The sequence below is a fragment of the Thalassophryne amazonica genome, chromosome 4, assembly GCF_902500255.1.
Source record: "Thalassophryne amazonica chromosome 4, fThaAma1.1, whole genome shotgun sequence".
Taxonomy (NCBI): domain Eukaryota; kingdom Metazoa; phylum Chordata; class Actinopteri; order Batrachoidiformes; family Batrachoididae; genus Thalassophryne; species Thalassophryne amazonica.
Genome location: NC_047106.1, coordinates 85,856,968 through 85,877,651, shown reverse-complemented (window position 1 = coordinate 85,877,651; position 20,684 = coordinate 85,856,968). Strand labels below are relative to the sequence as shown.

Genomic DNA, 20,684 nt, shown 5'->3' with positions numbered 1-20,684 from the left:
GGAGTTTTTCCTTCCCACTGTCGCCAAGTGCTTGCTCACAGGGGGTCGTTTTGACCGTTGGGGTTTTTACGTAATTATGTATGGCCTTGCCTTACAATATAAAGCGCCTTGGGGCAACTGTTTGTTGTGATTTGGCACTATATAAATAAAATTGATTGATTGATTGATTGATAAGAGAATATTTAGAGTGGAATCCTGCAAGTAGTGATACAAGCATCAAATTTGGCACAAATAATCCATAGACATTAACTCTTTAAAAACAAACTGATTGGCCACTTGAATTTTCAATAGGCGGCCAGGTAGGGTTCAATTGAAGAATTACACACCACATTATTTGCCTGATCATAAAGATTCCAAAAAAGGTATAGTTTGGACAATTTGTGACTGAATGTTATGGAGTTATGAGGTAAAAGCAGAAAGAATAGTGACAAAGGTCAGTTTTAGTTTGTACAGGGGTCAAAAGTTAAAGTTCCTCCATTAATTTTGCTCCAGTTGTATTTGTGCTGAATCTGATGCTTGTATCACCATTTGAAGGATTGTTTCAGTTATTTGCTGCACTAATAAGCCAACCAGCTGCTGCTGTCTGTTAGCTTAAACATGTGTATATAAGGCAACCTGAATTAAAGGAGAAATGCTGCTTTTAACAACCTGGACCTCATTTCTGGCATAAAATATGGTCGTTTACTCACCAGTGTAAGTTTGGTGTGATTAGAAGTCCATAGTCCAAACGACATGTTCAGATCAGATCTGAAGCAAACATTTTTCTTCTTCTACTAAGGTGGATTAGAACTTATGCGGTACACAGAACAAACTACTGGACAGGAGGAACCTAGCAGTCAATGTGACTCACTGATTTGAAAATGCAGGTCTTTCAATCAGACATGTGGTGCCGTGACATGTCAATCATCTGTGTCCAATCATATTTCAGGGGAGTCCAGTGAAACCCTGGCCTCCACTCTAGCTGTGTGTATATGTATATATCATCAAACAATAATTTAAAATTGAATAATTGTTGCAGAACCTACCACGGGTTTGTGGCTTTTTACAGCTTTTTGCGACAACGTTGTCCAGTGTGTGGCCTTTTTCCCCTATGGGCAGAGTTTTTGTGCCATTTCTGGATTCTGATTTTTTTGTGCCATTTCTGGACTGTTTTTTGACTTTGTCTACCATAAGCGCAAGTTTTGCGCCACTCTGCTGCGCTTCACTCATGTTATTATCATTATTATTATTGTTATTTTTGGAAGAGGTGTACTTTGTAGAAAGATTTCAGCTGATTGTAGTATAAATGCAGTGGTGTCTGAATGGTTCACCTTATGATGTGACAGTGTTGTGGAAAAGCCTGAAGACAAAAGAACACCTTTGTCAATAGTTTACTGGTTTACCTTTTCAGACTGTGCTCTAACATGAGCTCAGGCATTGTAAAAATCATCAAATTGAGTCAACATGCAACTGTAAAATAAACAAACTTCAGATGAAGGTGAAAGCATAAACTAATGGATCTCTGCTGACTTGTGTTGTTTGCAGCTTGTGTCATGTTAGAATAAATGCAGCACAAGTCCACTCATCAGAACTTTTCTGCTTCTAGGTCAGCAGGTGATTGAAGAGCAGCGACGCCGTCTGGCCGAGCTCAAACAGAGAGCTGCAGCGGAGGCTCAGTGCCAGTGGGAGGCGCTCCACGGCTCCCAACCCCATCTCATCACCTCATCCTCTCCCTCCTACTCTCCTGTGGTGGCCTACAGCCCTGGTCTGAGCCACAGCTCTGTCGGACCCCCTCTGGTGCACCACTCCATCCTGCACCACCAACCACCATCAGCAGGGGAGCAACCCTACGACACTCTGAGCCTGGAGAGCTCCGACAGCATGGACACTAGCGTGTCTACCGGAAACAACTCGGCCTGCTCGCCTGACAACATGTCCAGGTATAATGGAAGAATGATAAGTGGTGCTCATGTTTTTGCATTTGAAAGCATTGATTCAGAATAGTGGGTCTGAAATGTCATTGATTAAGAACTTTTCAGAGATCATCAAGAAAGCTTCTTTTCAGTGTAATGACTCTGAATCTTTACACACTATAGGCTTCATGTCACTTATTTCCTTACAATTACTTCTGTAGCAGCAGAACTCAGCATATCACCAGCTCGTACCTTTGAAAAATGTCCACATTTTATCCACATTATTCTGAAACCTGCACCAAACCTCTATAATAATAATAATAATATATATATATATATATATATATACCTGGAGAAACACACACAGCCGCTGGTGTTCCAAAGAGGTCTTCCATCCAAGTACTAACACACACACACACTCCCTTGTTTTTTAGTGTGTTGACCCGTGTTATATTTTCAGAACAAGTCACTTCCATTGTTATGTCATGGTGTTCCAACGCTGTCAAATGAATATGATTTAATCCGTTTTTTTAACAGTTACCAGATTGGGTAAGTGGGGTCGTTGATTATCTTGTCAGACATAGTGCTTTACTTGAACTAGGTAATCAGACAGGCCTTATTGCTGAGCCCTGGCTGTTGAAATTTTAGAGTGTAATGTTGCAACTGCAACACTATATTGTTTTCATGGATGTCCCCACTTCTCAGGGAAATGTCATCACCTATGTACAGCAGATGATACATTTGTTGTATTGGAAGATATAAGGGATTTTTTCTCCCTCCTCCAGCTGGTTTTTGGTTTGTTTGTTTGTTTGTTTGTTTTTTCTGCCTGCAGTCACTATAATGAACTGCTTGCAGGAGACTGGAAATGATATGTGTCAGTAATCAACATGTATGTGTGTTATGAACCTGCTTATGTAAGGCACATCTGAGTGTTGTACTCTTTATACAACAGTAGACAGCACTGGACTTTAGACACTTTGTGGTTGTAGAGGATATGCACGAGGCAGCTCTGCACCTGACCACACCTTATTTCTGGACCAGCATGCCCACAGAAGCACAAGTGGCCCTCTAAATTATGATTTAAAGGACGCTGGCCTGGGTATAAAAATGGCAGTTGTGTCACCAGTGACTAGCTCCTGCTTTTGTTGTCTCACTGAGCACTGATTTGCACCAGGTGGAAGTTCAGATGTGTTTGTTGACTTCAAATCCCAGAGTCATCATATATGGTCCCACACTTTACAACTTGCATCTCTGGATAATTAGGAAAGTGATCAAATTAAGCATCATTACTGTTTGTTTGATTTTAACACAGAAGCCAAATGCCAAATCATGTTGACTTTGAGCACCAATATAGCAGATGCTGGTGTGTGACTGTTAACCCGTTAAATCAAATCCTCTATAAGATTCTTTCTAAATGTCCTGGCTCTGCCAAATCATCTAAATTTACTCATTATCTTCTTTCTTGTGATTTTCAAATATTCATACAATGGCCCAGGTTATTTGAGACCAGACCAATTCTTATCACCACATTTTGTAAAAATTTGGTCATCATCCTCTTCAACTGTTTATCCAGGATTGGGTCGTGGGAAAATTTAATCTTTTTTTTTTTTATTAATCTTAGAAACAATCTGACAGACAGATGCTGGTGAAAATGCATTTATTTTGTAGAGCTGTTAAAGGCTGACACACACACACACACACACACACACACACACAGAGTTAATATTCCCAGGCTTCTCCCCGCCACTTAAACGCGCTCATCCACAGGCGGGTTCATTTGAAGCCATCTGTTAACTTGGCCAAGCTGTTTGCCACATTCGCACAGCGTTTATCGCATCACGTCCTCAGCACTACTCGTCGTTCACATACACTTTACTGCTCTCAGGAGCCACATTCCAAAAACTCTTAATAGTGTTTCTGAGATTTCTTTAATGAGATATGTTCTGTAATGAACAGGGCACAGTGGAGACAGACAGCTGATGCAGGAGGGAGAGAAGGAGGAAGCCGCAAAGCAGCAGCCAAGTTTTCACCAGATGCTGGCTGACAGTAAATGTGGCTTCCTGGGAGGACTGGAGCTTGAATTGGACCATTTCAGGGATTTGCAGCATTACTAGAAGAACACAGACAATAATATTAATTTTTGAATCCATGTATGTGTCACAGGTTATCTGCTACTTCAAAAAATTACTAATGTAACAGTAACAGTGGGATTAGGCAGAAGGCAGGAATCTACACACCAAGCATTTCCAATCTGTGTCGCCTACCACTCAGTTACAGTGTACAACACTTCATTTTACAGCTATTACATGTGACACTGATTGTTTGAGAGATTTTTAATTTATTTGTCATCCCACAATTTGTATTTTCACCAACTTTGCCCCAGTTTGAATCAAACTTGGCGGAATGTTTGAGGGTCAGCAAAGTACATTTGATAAAATTTGGTTAGATGAGGATGTCCCCTGGTTGTCTCTGTAGGGATGTCAGTCATGTCTGTCATGCTGTAGGGATTATATTTACCACATGGCAAGGGAATGCCTCGGGATCCCCTACGAAGAGTTAGAGGACTTGACATAGGATAGGGAAGTCTGGAATGAGCTGCTCAGTCTACTGCCACCGCAACCAGGACCAGTGTCGCGACTGGCCCCCCCCAAACCTAAAAAATGGTCCACCCTGCCTTCACTGCACATGCGTCATTTCGGACCACAATAACACGTCTAAGTCTGATTCTCTACATCCAAAGCGATCAGAAGGAATAATGTGATTATTAACCAACAGATAACAAAGTAAAATCTCTTAAATCATTCTAAAGTCAGTTTTAAGCAGAAACAAGGCAATAATCGGTGAGTCGTTACTGACACTCTGAAGTGACGTAGGTGCAGCAGCACGTCAGACGTGCGCTGATCGCTTCCCTTGTCTTTTATTATGACATAATGCTGAATTTATGTGGAAATGATTGTTGTACAAAAGTTTCAGATATCTGTCGCTGAGCTAGATAATGACTGGAGTGCAGTTTGAAGCAGAAACGAGATGATAATCAGTGAACCGCAGCTAATGACGTATGCGCAGGGAAGGCATGGGGAACCAAATTTTAGGGTTGACCGTTCAGTCAGTGACACCAGATAAACAGCAGAAAATGAATGAGTGAGTGAATGAAGAAATTTGGTTAAAAGTCAAGGTCAAAGGTCCAGTTGATCCAATGCTTATATACATGGGATAGTTAGAATGGCTATTTCAGGGACCCGATTAAAGGTGGTTACATAACCGTTCCAATACATTTAATCAGCTCCAAACTGTTTAGTAAAGCAGTTTTGACCTTGAGTTGTACCTTTCCATTGGTCACATAACTTTTGACTTTGGGTGACCTCAAGTCCACACAGAATATATATACATACATATAGTATGGCAACATTGAATCAGTGAATTTGTATGACTTTGTGTCAGACTTGCGAGGGTGTTGCACTCTGCCTGTTTTCGTTTTGAGGTTTAGAGACTTTTCCACCATGATGGATACATTTTTGTCCAGTACACAACAAAGGAGAAACAGACAGATGGACAGCTATCCTTGGAGTCCTGTTTTATGGTTAAACTTTGTTTTTGGCATATGTGCTCTTGTGCGTTGTTGTTCTTATTGCTGATTATTTTTATATGCTACTCTCTGCCCTTATTTCTGTCTTGCAGTGTGGGTGGAGTGGACGCCCTGAAGATTGAAGAGATGGAGAAAATGCTGAAGGAGGCACAGCTGGAGAAAGCCAGACTTATTGAGTGTCGGGTAAGTGAGTGTTGTGAGGAGTAGATTATCCATCATGACTGATGAATCTCTGCAGTGCCGCTGCCAATAGCTGAACGTGATGAAGAAATAAAGCATATTTCAGGACAGACTCCATCTTTGAGTTAATTTTTATGAGCTGAGATCTGATTCTGGAGGAAGCAAACCTTCACCTGTTTTTTGTGTCTCTAAATGTCTTTTTGTTTATTTGACTATATTTACTTAGAGGGGAGCTGATAAGTTTTCTGCATGTGTAAAATTGTGTTTTGGTAGAGGAGCTGTGTGGTGGCCAGCAGCTCAGTGGTCAACTCCCTGATGGGAGAGTGAGCATGAATATATGTATGTGAAGCTGGGCAACGTGCACGCGTGCACTGCATATTCTTCCATAGATCAAAAAAAATATTTAATGAAAACTGTCTCCTCCAGGAACGGGAGAGCCTCGCTCGTCGTCAGATGTTAGAGGAGGAGAGGAGAAGACGGGAGGAGGCGGAGAAAAGGCTGCTGGATGAAACCTTCCACCGACAGCAGCTTGTGGAGAAGGAGGTCAAGATGAGGGCCAAAATCTTCTCTCAGGTCAGTAGCCTGACAAATAACGAAAGGCATGAAAATGCTTGACACACCTGCTGAAAACAGTGCATGTTTAGCTTTAGTGCACAGGGACCTCTAAATGTGTTTTTTTAAACTGATATTTTGTTTAGCATGTTTACATTTTACCATTACATTTACATTTTTAGATCAAAGCCATGACATGTTTGTATTATTTTTGTTAATGTTCACTTTTCATTCAGACCAGTGGACACCAAACATTTTTAAGCCAAAGTCACTTTTCACATCAGACAGAACAGGCATGCCATATTTTCTAGGCTATATGTCACACCAGAGTACTGAACCGTGGTGCTGCCACTTCATGCAACAAGAAGCAAAAGGAATTTAATGGAAACATTATTTATTTATAATGTAAACACTACATGAGCAAGCAAATCTGTCAAACAAAGTTGCACAGATGGCTTCAATGTGAAGCCAAGTGTGTACACATTTACTACCCTGTGTAAATAAACAGTTTACAACAACGATTATACAATTAGTTTTACCTTAGCCTAGCTGTCCTCATCTGTTGCAACTGTCTCACAAAGTGCAATCAACTTGAGTGCCCAGTAGGCATTCCTCCTCCACATATCAGTGTACAGGAGTAGTATTCAATTGTCAGGTGTGTAGTCTTGTGGCCACAGATAGATGATAATGTGGTATGTTTTTGACATATACTGTAGGTCACTTTGAAATAAAACAGCAGAACCAGCCAGACAAGTAAAAAAGCATCACGTGTAGTTCACAAAATACTGTGCCCAAGTATGATTGTCCCTCTGTCCACACCCCCCTGCTGGCCTGTGTTCACATTGCACTACATCTTCTTGGCCCAAACCACATCATCAGAATGTGACTTTTGTTTTGAAAAATAGAATGGTTCCATACCTCAGTAATCAAGTGTATCATTGAAACATCACTGACTAATGGCCTGTTGCATGCCTAGTATGATCAATTATCAATGCATCTATCTTCTGTACCCGCTTACTCCTATTAAGGTTCCAGGTTCATTCTCCATGGAATGTGGAGTTGCATCAGGTAGGGCATCCGGCGTAAAACTTGTGCCAATTCAACATGTAAATTTGCTGTGGTGACCCCAACTGAAAAAAAAAACAAGGGAGAAGTGGAGCGGCAGAAAACAGTTACTAATATTAGTAGTAATTGTTCAATGGAACAGTAGAGCCATCCTCCAGCACAGTTATTGAACACACTGATTCTGTATTGTGTCCAAGACCACTGTTTCAAGTGTGTTCAGGCATGGTTAAGCATATTGTGCCAGGGCATAACACAGAGCGTTCTTAATCATCATACAAACTGGATTTTGGAGTCAAAGGTGCTCAGGTACGATACAGACCACCTAGTGTGAATGTGTCCTAAAGATGTCTGTTTAACATGTTATTCTGTTTTCAATCTTTAATCCAGATCAGGATGCTGCAGCCAAAATCATACTTTCATACAGGATCCTTTTCAGAAAGGGCTTCTGCCACAATGTTTTGATGGAAGTTTGCAATAAAAGCTGAAAATTATTTCTAATTTTGTTATAAATTACTTGACCTCCAAAATACATAGTTTAACTCATGTGATTTGCACAATTAAAACCCTAATTTTTGTTTTCTGCACCTAGAAATACTTTGGTTTTGCTGCAGGACTTGCACACAATATGTTTGAATGACTTATTTGTTTGTGTATGTTTTGTGAAGAAATTAAACATTTTCCACCATGGAGCAGATAAAAGATTAATTATAACCAACAGGAGAATTGTATGTTGTTGACGTCACTGTAAAGCTGTTTTGTGATGTCCCTTTTTTGGGTGGTCCAGGCTCGTCCAATGACTCGCTACCTGCCCATCCGCAAAGAGGAGTTTGACCTGCGCTCCCACATTGAGTCGTCGGGCCACAGCGTGGAGACTTGCTACCATGTCATCCTGACTGAGAAGATGTGTAAGGGCTACCTTGTCAAGATGGGAGGCAAGATCAAGTCATGGAAGAAACGCTGGTTTGTTTTTGACCGCCTCAAACGGACCTTCTCCTACTATGTTGGTACGTAATGTGACGTTTTAAGGTAAAGATGCACTTTCAGCTTGGCGGTTTGTTGGTTCTGTAATTCTCAAAGTCGGGGCAGCGCTGTTTTTGTTGGCTTGGCAAAAATACATTGCCATTGCTTCATGCAATATACAACCCCATTCCAATTAAGTTGGGATGTTGTGCAAAATGTAAATAAAAACAGAATACAATGATTTGCAAATCCTCTTCAACCTATATTGAATTGAATACATCACAAATACAAGATATTTAGTGTTCAAACTGATAAACTTTATTGTTTTTGTGCAAATATTTGCTCATTTTGAAATGGATGCCTGCAACACGTTTCAAAAAAGCTGGGACAGTGGTATGTTTACCACTGTGTTACATCACCTTTCCTTCTAACTAGGGATGTCCCGATCCGATCATGTGATCAGAAATCGGGCCCGATCATGTGGTTTCAGACTTGATCGAAATCGGACGTTGCATCCCGATCAGGAATCCGATATAGATTTTATCCTCATTATTTTGATCAGCGCTATTTCAAGCTCATTATTGCAGATTAATGGGCCTTTCACGCGTCGGAAGCATCAGAGGTGTCAAGAATCTGTCTAAAAAGCATCATTTTCAGTGAGATGCGTTGCTTTTTAGCGGCGTCAGAAGCGTCGTGTCAAAAGCCAAACAATGGCTTTTGATGCTTCTGACAGGAGCGCACATTGCTGCTTGTCGGCAGGCTGACGCGGTCAAAGTTCAACCAATCTTTTTTTTTAATTGAACAAAAGAAAAAACATGAGTTCAACCGGACATTCTCGCACACGCGTGCGGCTGAAACCGATTCCAGAGGAGAAAAGGGAACATGAGTTGCGCAGTGAATTTGGGAAGAAGAGATGGAATTGTAACCCGGACAGAGATGGGGGGAGTTACGTGCGCAAAGTTTCTTTTGCAGAACTGCTGTTTGTGTGTTTACACGCTCAGCCTGACGCCTCGATGGAATGACAAGAGGATGATGGACACTTTCCCACTGAAACTCTTGCTCAGTCATCCTTCCATGCGCAGCAGGACCCGGTGCTGACCAAGTCCTCAGGACGACGATCTGTCATCTGATTAACAAAAAGAAAAAAACAAATTGTCCTGTGATCGTTTGTCTGCAAAACAGAGCGAGAGATGGTGTGTGCACGAACGACATGCGCACTCATCACATGTAGGAGCGCGTCTTAAAGAGCTTCTGTCTTCATTCACGTTCACTGCGCTGCTCTGAACTTGTTGAACACTAATAAAGCATCAGAGTGGTACACTGAGGACTGTCAGGACGCAAATGTAAGTTGTTATTTTTTTTCCTTTTACTTTTCAAGTTGACTTTTGATCTTTCGACGCTCTGAGCTGTGACGTAGCTTCACGCTGTCCAATAGGAACAACGCGTCGGGCCAAAACACGTAAGACGAGTGGCTGAAACCACTGATCTGTACAAAATGGTAAATGGACTGCATTTATATAGCGCTTTTCCATCTGCATCAGACGCTCAAAGCGCTATACAATTATGACTCACATTCACCCCGATGTCAGGGTGCTGCCATACAAGGCGCTCACTACACACTGGCGGCAATAGGGGATTAAAGACCTTGCCCAAGGGCCCTTAGTGATTTTCCAGTCAGGCAGAGATTTGAACCACAGATCAATGCAGAAACCAAGTGTCTGAAGAAAAATCCTTGGAAATGTTTTTTGTTGTTGTTTATTACCTCAAAATTTCTGATTACCGTTTAAAAAAGTTTAGAACACTTGTAATTAAAATAGCTAAATCAATAAATGGTTCTTTAAAAACCTTTCATCTATAAATTAAAACCACCTGTTATTTCAGATTAGATAATTTCTTGTTTAACATAAGGAACGTTGGACATTTATTTTTAGACAAATAAAATAACATGGAAATTTGTACATTTTTTAAGTCTGGTAGATTATTACTTGATTGTTCAAGCTACCTCAAGGAGAATTGCACTGTTTAAGTGATAAATAATAAAATAAGGTGATTAAAATGAAATTATTATATATTTAGCATTTGTTCATTGCTCATTCAGTTTTTTAAAGTATCGGATCGGGACTCGGTATCGGCAGATACTCAAAATCAGATGAATCAGATCGGGGCCAAAAAACCTGATCGGGACATCCCTACTTCTAACAACACTCAATAAGCATTTGGGAACTGAGGACACTCAAGATATGGTATAAAAGGAGCATCCCCAAATGTCTCAGCTAAGTAAAGATGGGGCAAGGATCACCACTTTGTGAACAACTTCATGAAAAAATAGTCCAACTGTTTAAGAACAATGTTTCTCAACATTCAATTGCAAGGAATTTAGGGATTGCATCGTCTACAGTCCATAATATAATCAGAAAATTCAGAGAATCTGGAGAACTTTCTACATGTAAGCAGCAAGGCCAAAAACCAACATTGAATGCCCGGGGCCTTCGATCCGTCAGGTGGCACTGCATTAAAAACCGACATCGTGTAAAGGATCTTACCACATGGGCTCAAGAACACTTCAGAAAACCATTGTCAGTTAACACAGTTCGTCGCTACATCTACAAGTGCAAGTTAAAACTCTACGATACAAAGCAAAAGCCATACATCAACAACATCCAGAAACACCACCTCCTTCTCTGATTTCCAAATTGTTTTTGGAAATCATGGACGTCGTGTCCTCCAGACAAAAGAGGAAAAAGACCATCCACATTGTTACCAGCACAAAGTACAAAAGCCAGTATTTGTGATGGTATGGGGGTGTGTTAGTGCCCATGGCATGGGCAACTTACACATCTGTGATGGCACCATCAATGCTGAAGGGTAACATCCAGGTTTTGGAACAACTCATGCTGCCATCCAAGCAATGTCTTTTTCAGGGACGTCCCTGCTTATTTCAGCAAGACAATGCCAAGCCACATTCTGCACGTGTCACAACAGCGTGGCATCGTAGTACAAGAGTGCGGGTACTAGACTGGCATGCCTACAGTCCAAACCTGTCGCCCATTGAAAATGTGTGGCGCATTATGAAGTGCAAAATACGACAACGGAGACCCCGGACTGTTGAAAAACTGAAGTCGTACATCAAGCAAGAAATGGGAAAGAATTCCACCTACAAAGCTTCAACAGTTAGTGTCCGCAGTTCCCAAACACTTATTGAGTGTTGTTAGAAGGAAAGGTGATGTAACACAGTGGTAAACATACCACTGTCCCAGCTTTTTTGAAACATGTTGCAGGCATCCATTTTTTGCACAAAAACAATAAAGTTTATCAGTTTGAACATTAAATATCTTGTCTTTGTGGTGTATTCAGTTGAATATAGGTTGAAGAGGATTTGCAAATCATTGAATTCTGTTTTTATTTACATTTTTCACAATGTCCCAACTTCATTGGAATTGGGGTTGTATTATCACATATCATCAAAACCTGACCTGGAAGGTAGACAAAGTGAGATGAAGCATTTCCAGATATATATTATGTTAAAGTTGATCAGATGAATGAAGAATTATGCATAATTTAAATCCCATGGTGTTAATTTATTACTTCTGATGATATTTTAAAATAAATTATTTTTAGGTCATTTTAATCTTCATTACAAAGATTTCTTTTAATTATTTTTAATGACCACTCATGGCCCACTTGAGACCATGGCTGCACATCATTGCTCCACAGGATAATTTGTTTTGAGCATGATAAAATATACATTTACAAATGTGATAGTTTCAGCCATACTTAACATGTTCAGCCGCACAGATATGGGCTTTACATCTGGCCTCCCGTGGCGAATTATGTTTGCTTGTTGGCTGTTCCTGTTAATTTGGCTACCCGCGCTATGTAGTGCTGAACTAACATCCTTGCTGTGCATTCACTTACTGTGCACAAGAGGATTCATGTTTTCCTCAGTTTGTTACAGTTTGACCTGAGAAAAATGATGCTGCATTAAATATGATAGAAAACTGTCTCCACCAATCCACATCCATCCTCTCAGACCCCTCTCACCCAGCACATCACCTATTCAACCTGCTCCCCTCGTGCAGGAGATACAGATCAATCACAGCCCAAACCTCCAGGACAACAATCAGTTTTTTTCCCTGGGCTGTGAGAGAATTAAACACTGATGTGAATTAACTGAAATCCTATGGCCTATACTCATACAAATATGTGCAATCTAATTTTCTCTGTGCCTTATCGAGAATGTGTATTTATTTGTTTAAATAGCTTGTACATATCGTCACTTATTTATACTCGTATACTCACATTGTTCACTTGGTCTGCTAAGTTAGTTATTTACAAGTCATAGATGATGGCTTCTTTCTATGTTATTCTCAAACTCAGTTGTGGAGTGGGTGGCACCCCTGATCTCATTGTATGTGTACAATGACAAATTAAACATCTGTTCTATTCTATATGACAATTTAGATATGAGTTGTGAATGGTTTCTGATGCAGCAGATTACAAAAATGCAAGATCACAGTGTATGGTTTTGTTCATACATGCTAAAGTGTCCATAATCTAACATCTGTTACATTATTGTATTTGATAAATGAGTCGGGGTGACATTGAAGGCCACCAGAACTTGACTTTGGAAATGAAAGAATCTGACAAACAAGCACATTTAAGATACATGATGGCAAGAATATGTAATTCCAGGCATGTTCAGCAGGAGGCACACAGTTACAGTAGTGTTCAGAATAATAGTAGTGCTATGTGACTAAAAAGATTAATCCAGGTTTTGAGTATATTTCTTATTGTTACATGGGATACAAGGTACCAGTAGATTCAGTAGATTCTCACAAATCCAACAAGACCAAGCATTCATGATATGCACACTCTTAAGGCTATGAAATTGGGCTATTAGTAAAAAAAAGTAGAAAAGGGGTGTTCACAATAATAGTAGTATCTGCTGTTGACGCTACAAACTCAAAACTATTATGTTCAAACTGCTTTTTTAACAATCCTGTGAATCACTAAACTAGTATTTAGTTGTATAACCACAGTTTTCCATGATGTCTTCACATCTGCGAGGCATTAATTTTGTTGGTTTGGAACCAAGATTTTGCTCATTTACTAGTGTGCATGGGGTCATTGTCTTGTTGAAGCACCCATTTCAAGGGCATGTCCTCTTCAGCATAAGGCAACATGACCTCTTCAGGTATTTTGACATATCCAAACTGATCCATGATACCTGGTATGCGATATATAGGCCCAATACCATAGTAGGAGAAACATGCCCATATCATGATGCTTGCGCCACCATGCTTCACTGTCTTCACTGTGAACTGTGGCTTGAATTCAGAGTTTGGGGGTCGTCTCACAAACTGTCTGCGGCTCTTGGACCCAAAAAGAACAATTTTACTCTCATCAGTCCATAAAATATTCCTCCATTTCTCTTTAGGCCAGTTGAAAAATTCTTGAAAGGGTAGTTGTAAAACAGCTAACTGATCATCTGCAGAGGTATGGTCTATTTGAAGAGTTTCAGTCAGGTTTTAGAATTCATCATAGTACAGAAACAGCATTAGTGAAGGTTACAAATGATCTTCTTTTGGCCTCAGACAGTGGACTCATCTCTGTGCTTGTCCTGTTAGACCTCAGTGCTGCTTTTGATACTGTTGACCATAAAATTTTATTACAGAGATTAGAGCATGCCATAGGTATTAAAGGCACTGCGCTGCGGTGGTTTGAATCATATTTATATAATAGATTACAATTTGTTCATGTAAATGGGGAATCTTCTTCACAGACTAAGGTTAATTATGGAGTTCCACAAGGTTCTGTGCTAGGACCAATTTTATTCACTTTATACATGCTTCCCTTAGGCAGTATTATTAGAAAGCATTGCTTAAATTTTCATTGTTACGCAGATGATACCCAGCTTTATCTATCCATGAAGCCAGAGGACACACACCAATTAGCTAAACTGCAGGATTGTCTTACAGACATAAAGACATGGATGACCTCTAATTTCCTGCTTTTAAACTCAGATAAAACTGAAGTTATTGTACTGGGCCCCACAAATCTTAGAAACATGGTGTCTAACCAGATCCTTACTCTGGATGGCATTACCCTGACCTCTAGTAATACTGTGAGAAGTCTTAGAGTCATTTTTGATCAGGATATGTCCTTCAATGCGCATATTAAGCAAATATGTAGGACTGCTTTTTTGCATTTGCGCAATATCTCTAAAATTAGAAAGGTCTTGTCTCAGAGTGATGCTGAAAAACTAATTCATGCATTTATTTCCTCTAGGCTGGACTATTGTAATTCATTATTATCAGGTTGTCCTAAAAGTTCCCTGAAAAGCCTTCAGTTAATTCAGAATGCTGCAGCTAGAGTACTGACGGGGACTAGAAGGAGAGAGCATATTTCACCCATATTGGCCTCTCCTCATTGGCTTCCTGTTAATTTTAGAATAGAATTTAAAATTCTTCTTCTTACTTATAAGGTTTTGAATAATCAGGTCCCATCTTATCTTAGGGACCTCATAGTACCATATCACCCCAATAGAGCGCTTTGCTCTCAGACTGCAGGCTTACTTGTAGTTTCTAGGGTTTTTAAGAGTACTGTAGAATGGGAGGCAGAGCCTTCAGCTTTCAGGCTCCTCTCCTGTGGAACGAGCTCCCAATTCGGATCAGGGAGACAGACACCCTCTCTACTTTTAAGATTAGGCTTAAAACTTTCCTTTTTGCTAAAGCTTATAGTTAGGGCTGGATCAGGTGACCCTGAACCATCCCTTAGTTATGCTGCTATAGACTTAGACTGCTGGGGGGTTCCCATTATGCACTGAGTGTTTCTTTCTCTTTTTGCTCTTTATGCACCAATCTGCATTTAATCATTAGTGATTGATCTCTGCTCTCTTCCACAGCATGTCTTTTTCCTGGTTCTCTCCCTCAGCCCCAACCAGTCCCAGCAGAAGACTGCCCCTCCCTGAGCCTGGTTCTGCTGGAGGTTTCTTCCTGTTAAAAGGGAGTTTTTCCTTCCCACTGTCGCCAAGTGCTTGCTCACAGGGGGTCGTTTTGACCGTTGGGGTTTTTCCGTAATTATTGTATGACTTTGCCTTACAACATAAAGCGCCTTGGGGCAACTGTTTGTTGTGATTTGGCACTATATAAATAAAATTGATTTGATTTGATTTGATTTGATGTGTTCTTTGGCAAATTGTAACCTCTTCTGCACATCTTTTATTTAAGAGAGGGACTTTGCGGGGGATTCTTGCAAATAACCTAGCTTCACGCAGGCGTCTTCTAACTGTCACAGGACTAAAGCCTCGTTTACACACAGATGGTAAACTCTCCTGGAAGCGTCCCGGCAGAGATTTTGCCCCCTCCGGGCCGTTTACTGCAATAACTAAACAACATTCACAAGAAAAAAGATACACTTGCTGGGGCAATATTTGCATTTGTTGTGCACCTACTTTAAAAGGACATGTAATTATAAAGATGTGTATTGCGACTACAACATCTGGACTGGACAACTTTATTAAATTCTACTAGAAGAATGTACAGTTGCATTGGCATGCAGACATATATATATATATATATATATATATATATATATATATATATATATATATATATATATATATATACAATTTTTACTGGCATGCTGGAATTTAATCAGCAATACTTTAGATATGCAGTCCTGTACATATTTAAATCTTGTCCTGTTGCCATGGGACGCTGCCTACAGTGTTGCAGTACTGTACGAGGTACGCTCTAAGTTGTCTTGCCCGATGTGAAGCGTTGTGACTGCCCATCCAAGACTGTAGGGACAACAGTGCTGCTGTGGATTCTCGCCAAGGCCCGTTGACTACATTGTGGGTCTCTGGGTCCTCCCTGTCCAGCATGTCATTCTGCAGGGCAGGATACCGTGTGCGCATGAGGTTGTGAAGAATACAACAGGCAAGCACGATGGACTCCAGCTTATCGGGCTCTTGTGGCAGTGTGGTTAGGAGACATCGGAATCTGAAAACACAGAATTACAAATTATCTTCTGGCCCCAACCATGTGTACATTGCATTTAGCTTCTCTATATGTGAACTTACCGGCTAGTCAGCAAGCCGAAGGCATTCTCGACCACCCGCCGGGCCCTGGACATCCTGTAGTTGTAGATCCTGTCTTCAATGGTGAGGTTTCTGCTAGGCACCGGCTTCATTAGCCATGTCTTCAGTGGAAATGCTTCATCAGCCACAATGTAGTAACCCACAGGTCTGTCACCACCAGGCAGCGGAGAAGGAGGCGGAAGGCCAATGGATCCATCTTCCATGCACCGTTTCAGGTCTGTACCCTCGAAGATACCACCACCCGACCCGGATCCTGAAGCACCAACGTCCAGGGCCAGGAACTTGTAGTCAGCATCGACCAATGCGATCAGGACTATGGAGTGGAACCCCTTGTAGTTGTAGAAGAGGGAGCCGGCATTCTTAGGGCACTTCATGGCAATGTGTTTTCCATCAATAGCTCCTATGCAGTGAGGTAGATTCCACTTGGATTCAAACCCCTGAGCTACCTGCAACCATGCCTCTGGAGTTTTAGGACAAGACACCAGTTTGCTGCTATACTCAGCTATGATGGCCTCACAGACTGGCTGGATGAATTTGCAGATGGTGGAGGCGTGCACTCAAAAGTTATACATCAAGGACTTGTACGAGTCGCCTGTTGCCAGGAAGCGGATGGTGACAGCCAGTTTGACTCCAGGTTCCAGTGCTTTCCTCCAGAAGGTGTCTTGCTTCTCTATCCTAGGTGTGATCCTCTGCAGAATCTCGTGGAACATTGCAGGCTCCATTCTCATAAAGGTTCAGGGTTTTGAGGTTTTAAATGTTGTTATTGTGGTTCATGTTAGTTTAACAGTGTTGTTAGTGTTATTGTTTTATTGTGTTTTTGTAGTTCAACTGGTTTATTCAGTTTAGTTAAATGTTGTGTTGCTGGTACCATGAGTGAAATGTGCATTGCTTTTAATGTCTTCTGCCACTGTCCCTGGTTGTCAAATTAAAAACACCTGCTTGCAGCAGATTGCAAAAAAGACATAAACCTGTGCATGCCTGCCTGCCTGCCTGCCTGCCTGCCTGCCTGCCTGCCTGCCTGCGTGCTTGCCTGCCTGCCTGCCTGCCTCCAGTTTTGATCACGCAAAAAGAGGGGGAGCTGATATTTGCCGTTTAATATGCTTATGTATTTTGTGTCAAGGATGAACGGTGCCAAAACCAAATGTTAATAGGGCTAATATTTTTAGAGAAGTGACATATATTAGCTAACAACATTGAACAATGGACATTGATATTTACATTCTAGACTCACATTACCAATCCAGCAGGGGGTAGTAAATCATCTATGTATTAAAAAGTGTGTGTGTGTGTGTGTGTGTGTGTGTGTGTGTGTGTGTGTGTGTGTGTGTGTGTGTGTGTGTGTGTGTGTGTGTGTGTGTGTGTGTGTGTGTGTGTGTGTGTGTTTTTTAATTTAGCAAGTTCAATGTAAGTACATAATATAATTGTAAATACGTTAAAAATACATGGATGACACAAGAAAGTGAAAACACTTATTTCCATTGTGGTCCATTTAAAAATCAAATGACAAAATAGAATAATAATAATTATTATTATTGTTATTATTATTATAGTGTGTACAGTATATGATAATAAGAACCTAAACAGTTACTAAATACACTGAGACAGTAAATTAACTTTTAACAAAACTGCTTAATTAACAAGAACTAAAAGGGTTGAGTTCTTCAAAAAACTGGTCTAAGGTTCTAAAAACATTCTGGACTCACACTCCATTCCAACTCATTATAGAAACTCTGCATAATTTATTACCACCCTTGAAAAATGTCAGCTACCTATTTTATAAACATTGCCCAATCTAGCAACGCCCTAGTTATTCTTAAAATCCTAGGATGCTTAAAACGTTTGCACAGTATTGTACATCCTGTGTGATTGGTCTCTTGCCTAGCAACCACTGACAGACTGTGTGAAAACATCAGAGAATCCAGCTGTCAGGATGTAACGAGCTGCAGTAAAGCCTCACAAAATTGAAATGTAAAGCGTGAGAGATTTGTGGCGTGAATGACTTCAGCGGGGTATGGTGTGTGTCTGCTCAGAAGCAGCGGTGTGCTCGCTTCTGTGATTTGATCCTGTGCTGAGAGCACTGGGACATTTGTAAGGCCTTTGAAGTCGTCACAAGGTTCCGCTTAAAGCTGTTTAAAGTGCACCTTGTTGAAGGCTCGCTGGCACAGGAGGCATGCTGAGATTGCTTTGGCGCTCGTTAACATTCACACAGCTCCGCTCTCTCTGAGGGAGCTGATTGAGAAGGATGGCTCGCCCTTGTTGTTTGACCTTGAACAGAGGTGACGAGCACAGAATCTGGGCCGCTAACTCTGGTTACTGAAGTTCATCCAGAACTCGGCTTTTAGTAATTCACGCGCTGTGAAATGAGATGCAAACAAAGCGGTGTTTGAATGCTAAAGAGGTCATTAGCAGATAATACCGAGGTGTTAAAAGGAAACTGTTATTCCTCGAAATGAAGCGCTCCGTTTCTACCTACAACTCTTTATGTTGGCTTGTGGAGTGTTTGCGCCTGAAGGTAGAGACGGGCGCCGAGTTCCCCACCGGTTCCTTTCTGCAGTTCTGCAGTGGCTGATGAAACAAACTGCAATGATGTACTACAGCAGCGTAAGAATGCAGCTAAGTCTGAAAATACAATGAGAGCAATGCTGGTTAAAAAGTGAGAAAAAGTGCTGTGGTTGTCTTTTTCCATCCATCATCACCAACACAGAAAATAGCCACGATCAAAGATCTGTTTGCTTGTTTGTTTATTTAATGACCATCGTTATTCCGGGTGACTGGAAAAGTCTGTCAGTGTTAAAATATTTCCACGTTGTTTTCTTTTCCACAGACAAACATGAGACCAAGCTGAAGGGAGTGATCTACTTCCAGGCAACAGAAGAGGTTTATTACGATCACTTGCGCAGCGCCACAAAGGTATGCTGCCTTTCAAGTCCAAAAACAATCATTTCCTCTCATTTATTTCACTTGCTTTCATATTTTTTCTTTTTTTGTTTTTCTCTGAAAACATGTTTTTGCACCTGCTCTGCTTTGCTTCTCTCCTTTACGTCCGTGCTGCTTTGCTTTGGCCGCCCACCGTCACAGATGAGATTTTTCAACTTGAATTTGACCAGTGTATGTATGCACGTTTCCTCTTCTCCCAGCATCCCTCTCTGGACCCCCTGTGTCCAAAACCGTGTGTGTGGATGTTTTGATGGAGCGACTCAGTCCTTAGATTCTTGTGTGATTTGACTCCTGCTTGATCCCAGTGTTCATTCCCCGTGTGCTTAGTGGAAACCAGACAGAAATACAGTTTTTAATTAAAAAAACAAACAAACAAAAAAAAACAATTGATCGTTCTTGTTGGTAACATCCTTAAAAAAAGTAGTATTTTTTGCTTGCTGCGTTATTCCATCTCAGGTCACCCAGAGGCTCCCAGGTCAGCCCTCAGTTCTGTTCTGTCAGTTTGAAATGTTATTCTTATTACAAAGTTATGGTGAAATGACAAATATTAGGTCTGTAGCTTGCAAACATTTTAAATGGTTTGTGATATAATGGAACATACTTACACATTTAAATGATACACCAGGTTGTTTTAACAACATTTATAGTTGTTGAAAAAATGATAATTTTGGAAAAAGTGTCAAAATATGCCAATTTTCATCACCCTAGATGCCAGTGTGGATAGTTGACTATCATATTCATATTTTTACCATATATTCTTACATATCTCAAGATGTATGCTGCAAATATTGTGTTGTTATTGAGCTTCCTTCTTGTGATTATAAATAGACACATTAGCATGACACATTGGTCATTTTGGGTGGATCTGGGAATCTTGGGATTAGGCCACTTCATAAATATTTATATGTATTATATATATAAATATAAATATTCTATTCATAATATTTATATTTGTATGAAGTAAAATAATGAAATTGTGTATCAGTAAGATAGTCTGTAAGGTTTTTTTTTCAAATTGCATATTTGTTATCATGATTCTGCCAAAAATATTGTTGCAGCTACATTCTGATTTGAAGACAAAATCACATGAAGGAAGCTCAATAACAACACAATATTTGCAGCATACATCTTGAGATATGTAAGAATATATGGTAAAAATATGAATATGATAGTCAACTGTCCACATTGGCATCTGGGGTGATGAAAATCTGTATATTTAGGCACCTTTTTAAAATTATCATTTTTCAACAGCTATAAATGTTGTTAAAACAACCTGGTATATCATTTAAATGTGTAGATATGTTCCATTTTATCACAAACCATCATCCAAAAAGTTCTATAGCTATAGCTAATATATTTCTTTGTTTCTGAACTAATCAAAGATACGAACGACATGTACAATTTCAGGTTT

At 40.4% G+C, this 20,684-nt stretch overlaps 1 protein-coding gene across 3 annotated transcripts in view; it reads left to right on the top strand.

The window, feature by feature from the left end:
* The window catches only part of phldb1b (pleckstrin homology-like domain, family B, member 1b), a 439,803-nt gene that overhangs the window by 409,842 nt on the left and 9,277 nt on the right, over positions 1–20,684 (top strand). For all 3 annotated transcript variants that reach the window (XM_034168200.1, XM_034168199.1, XM_034168201.1), the window contains 6 exons: positions 1,586–1,919; positions 5,571–5,661; positions 6,085–6,231; positions 8,060–8,279; positions 19,161–19,246; positions 19,415–19,444. In XM_034168200.1, coding sequence (XP_034024091.1) covers positions 1,586–1,919; positions 5,571–5,661; positions 6,085–6,231; positions 8,060–8,279; positions 19,161–19,246; positions 19,415–19,444 — 908 coding nt within the window. The remainder of the gene's footprint in view (positions 1–1,585; positions 1,920–5,570; positions 5,662–6,084; positions 6,232–8,059; positions 8,280–19,160; positions 19,247–19,414; positions 19,445–20,684) is intronic.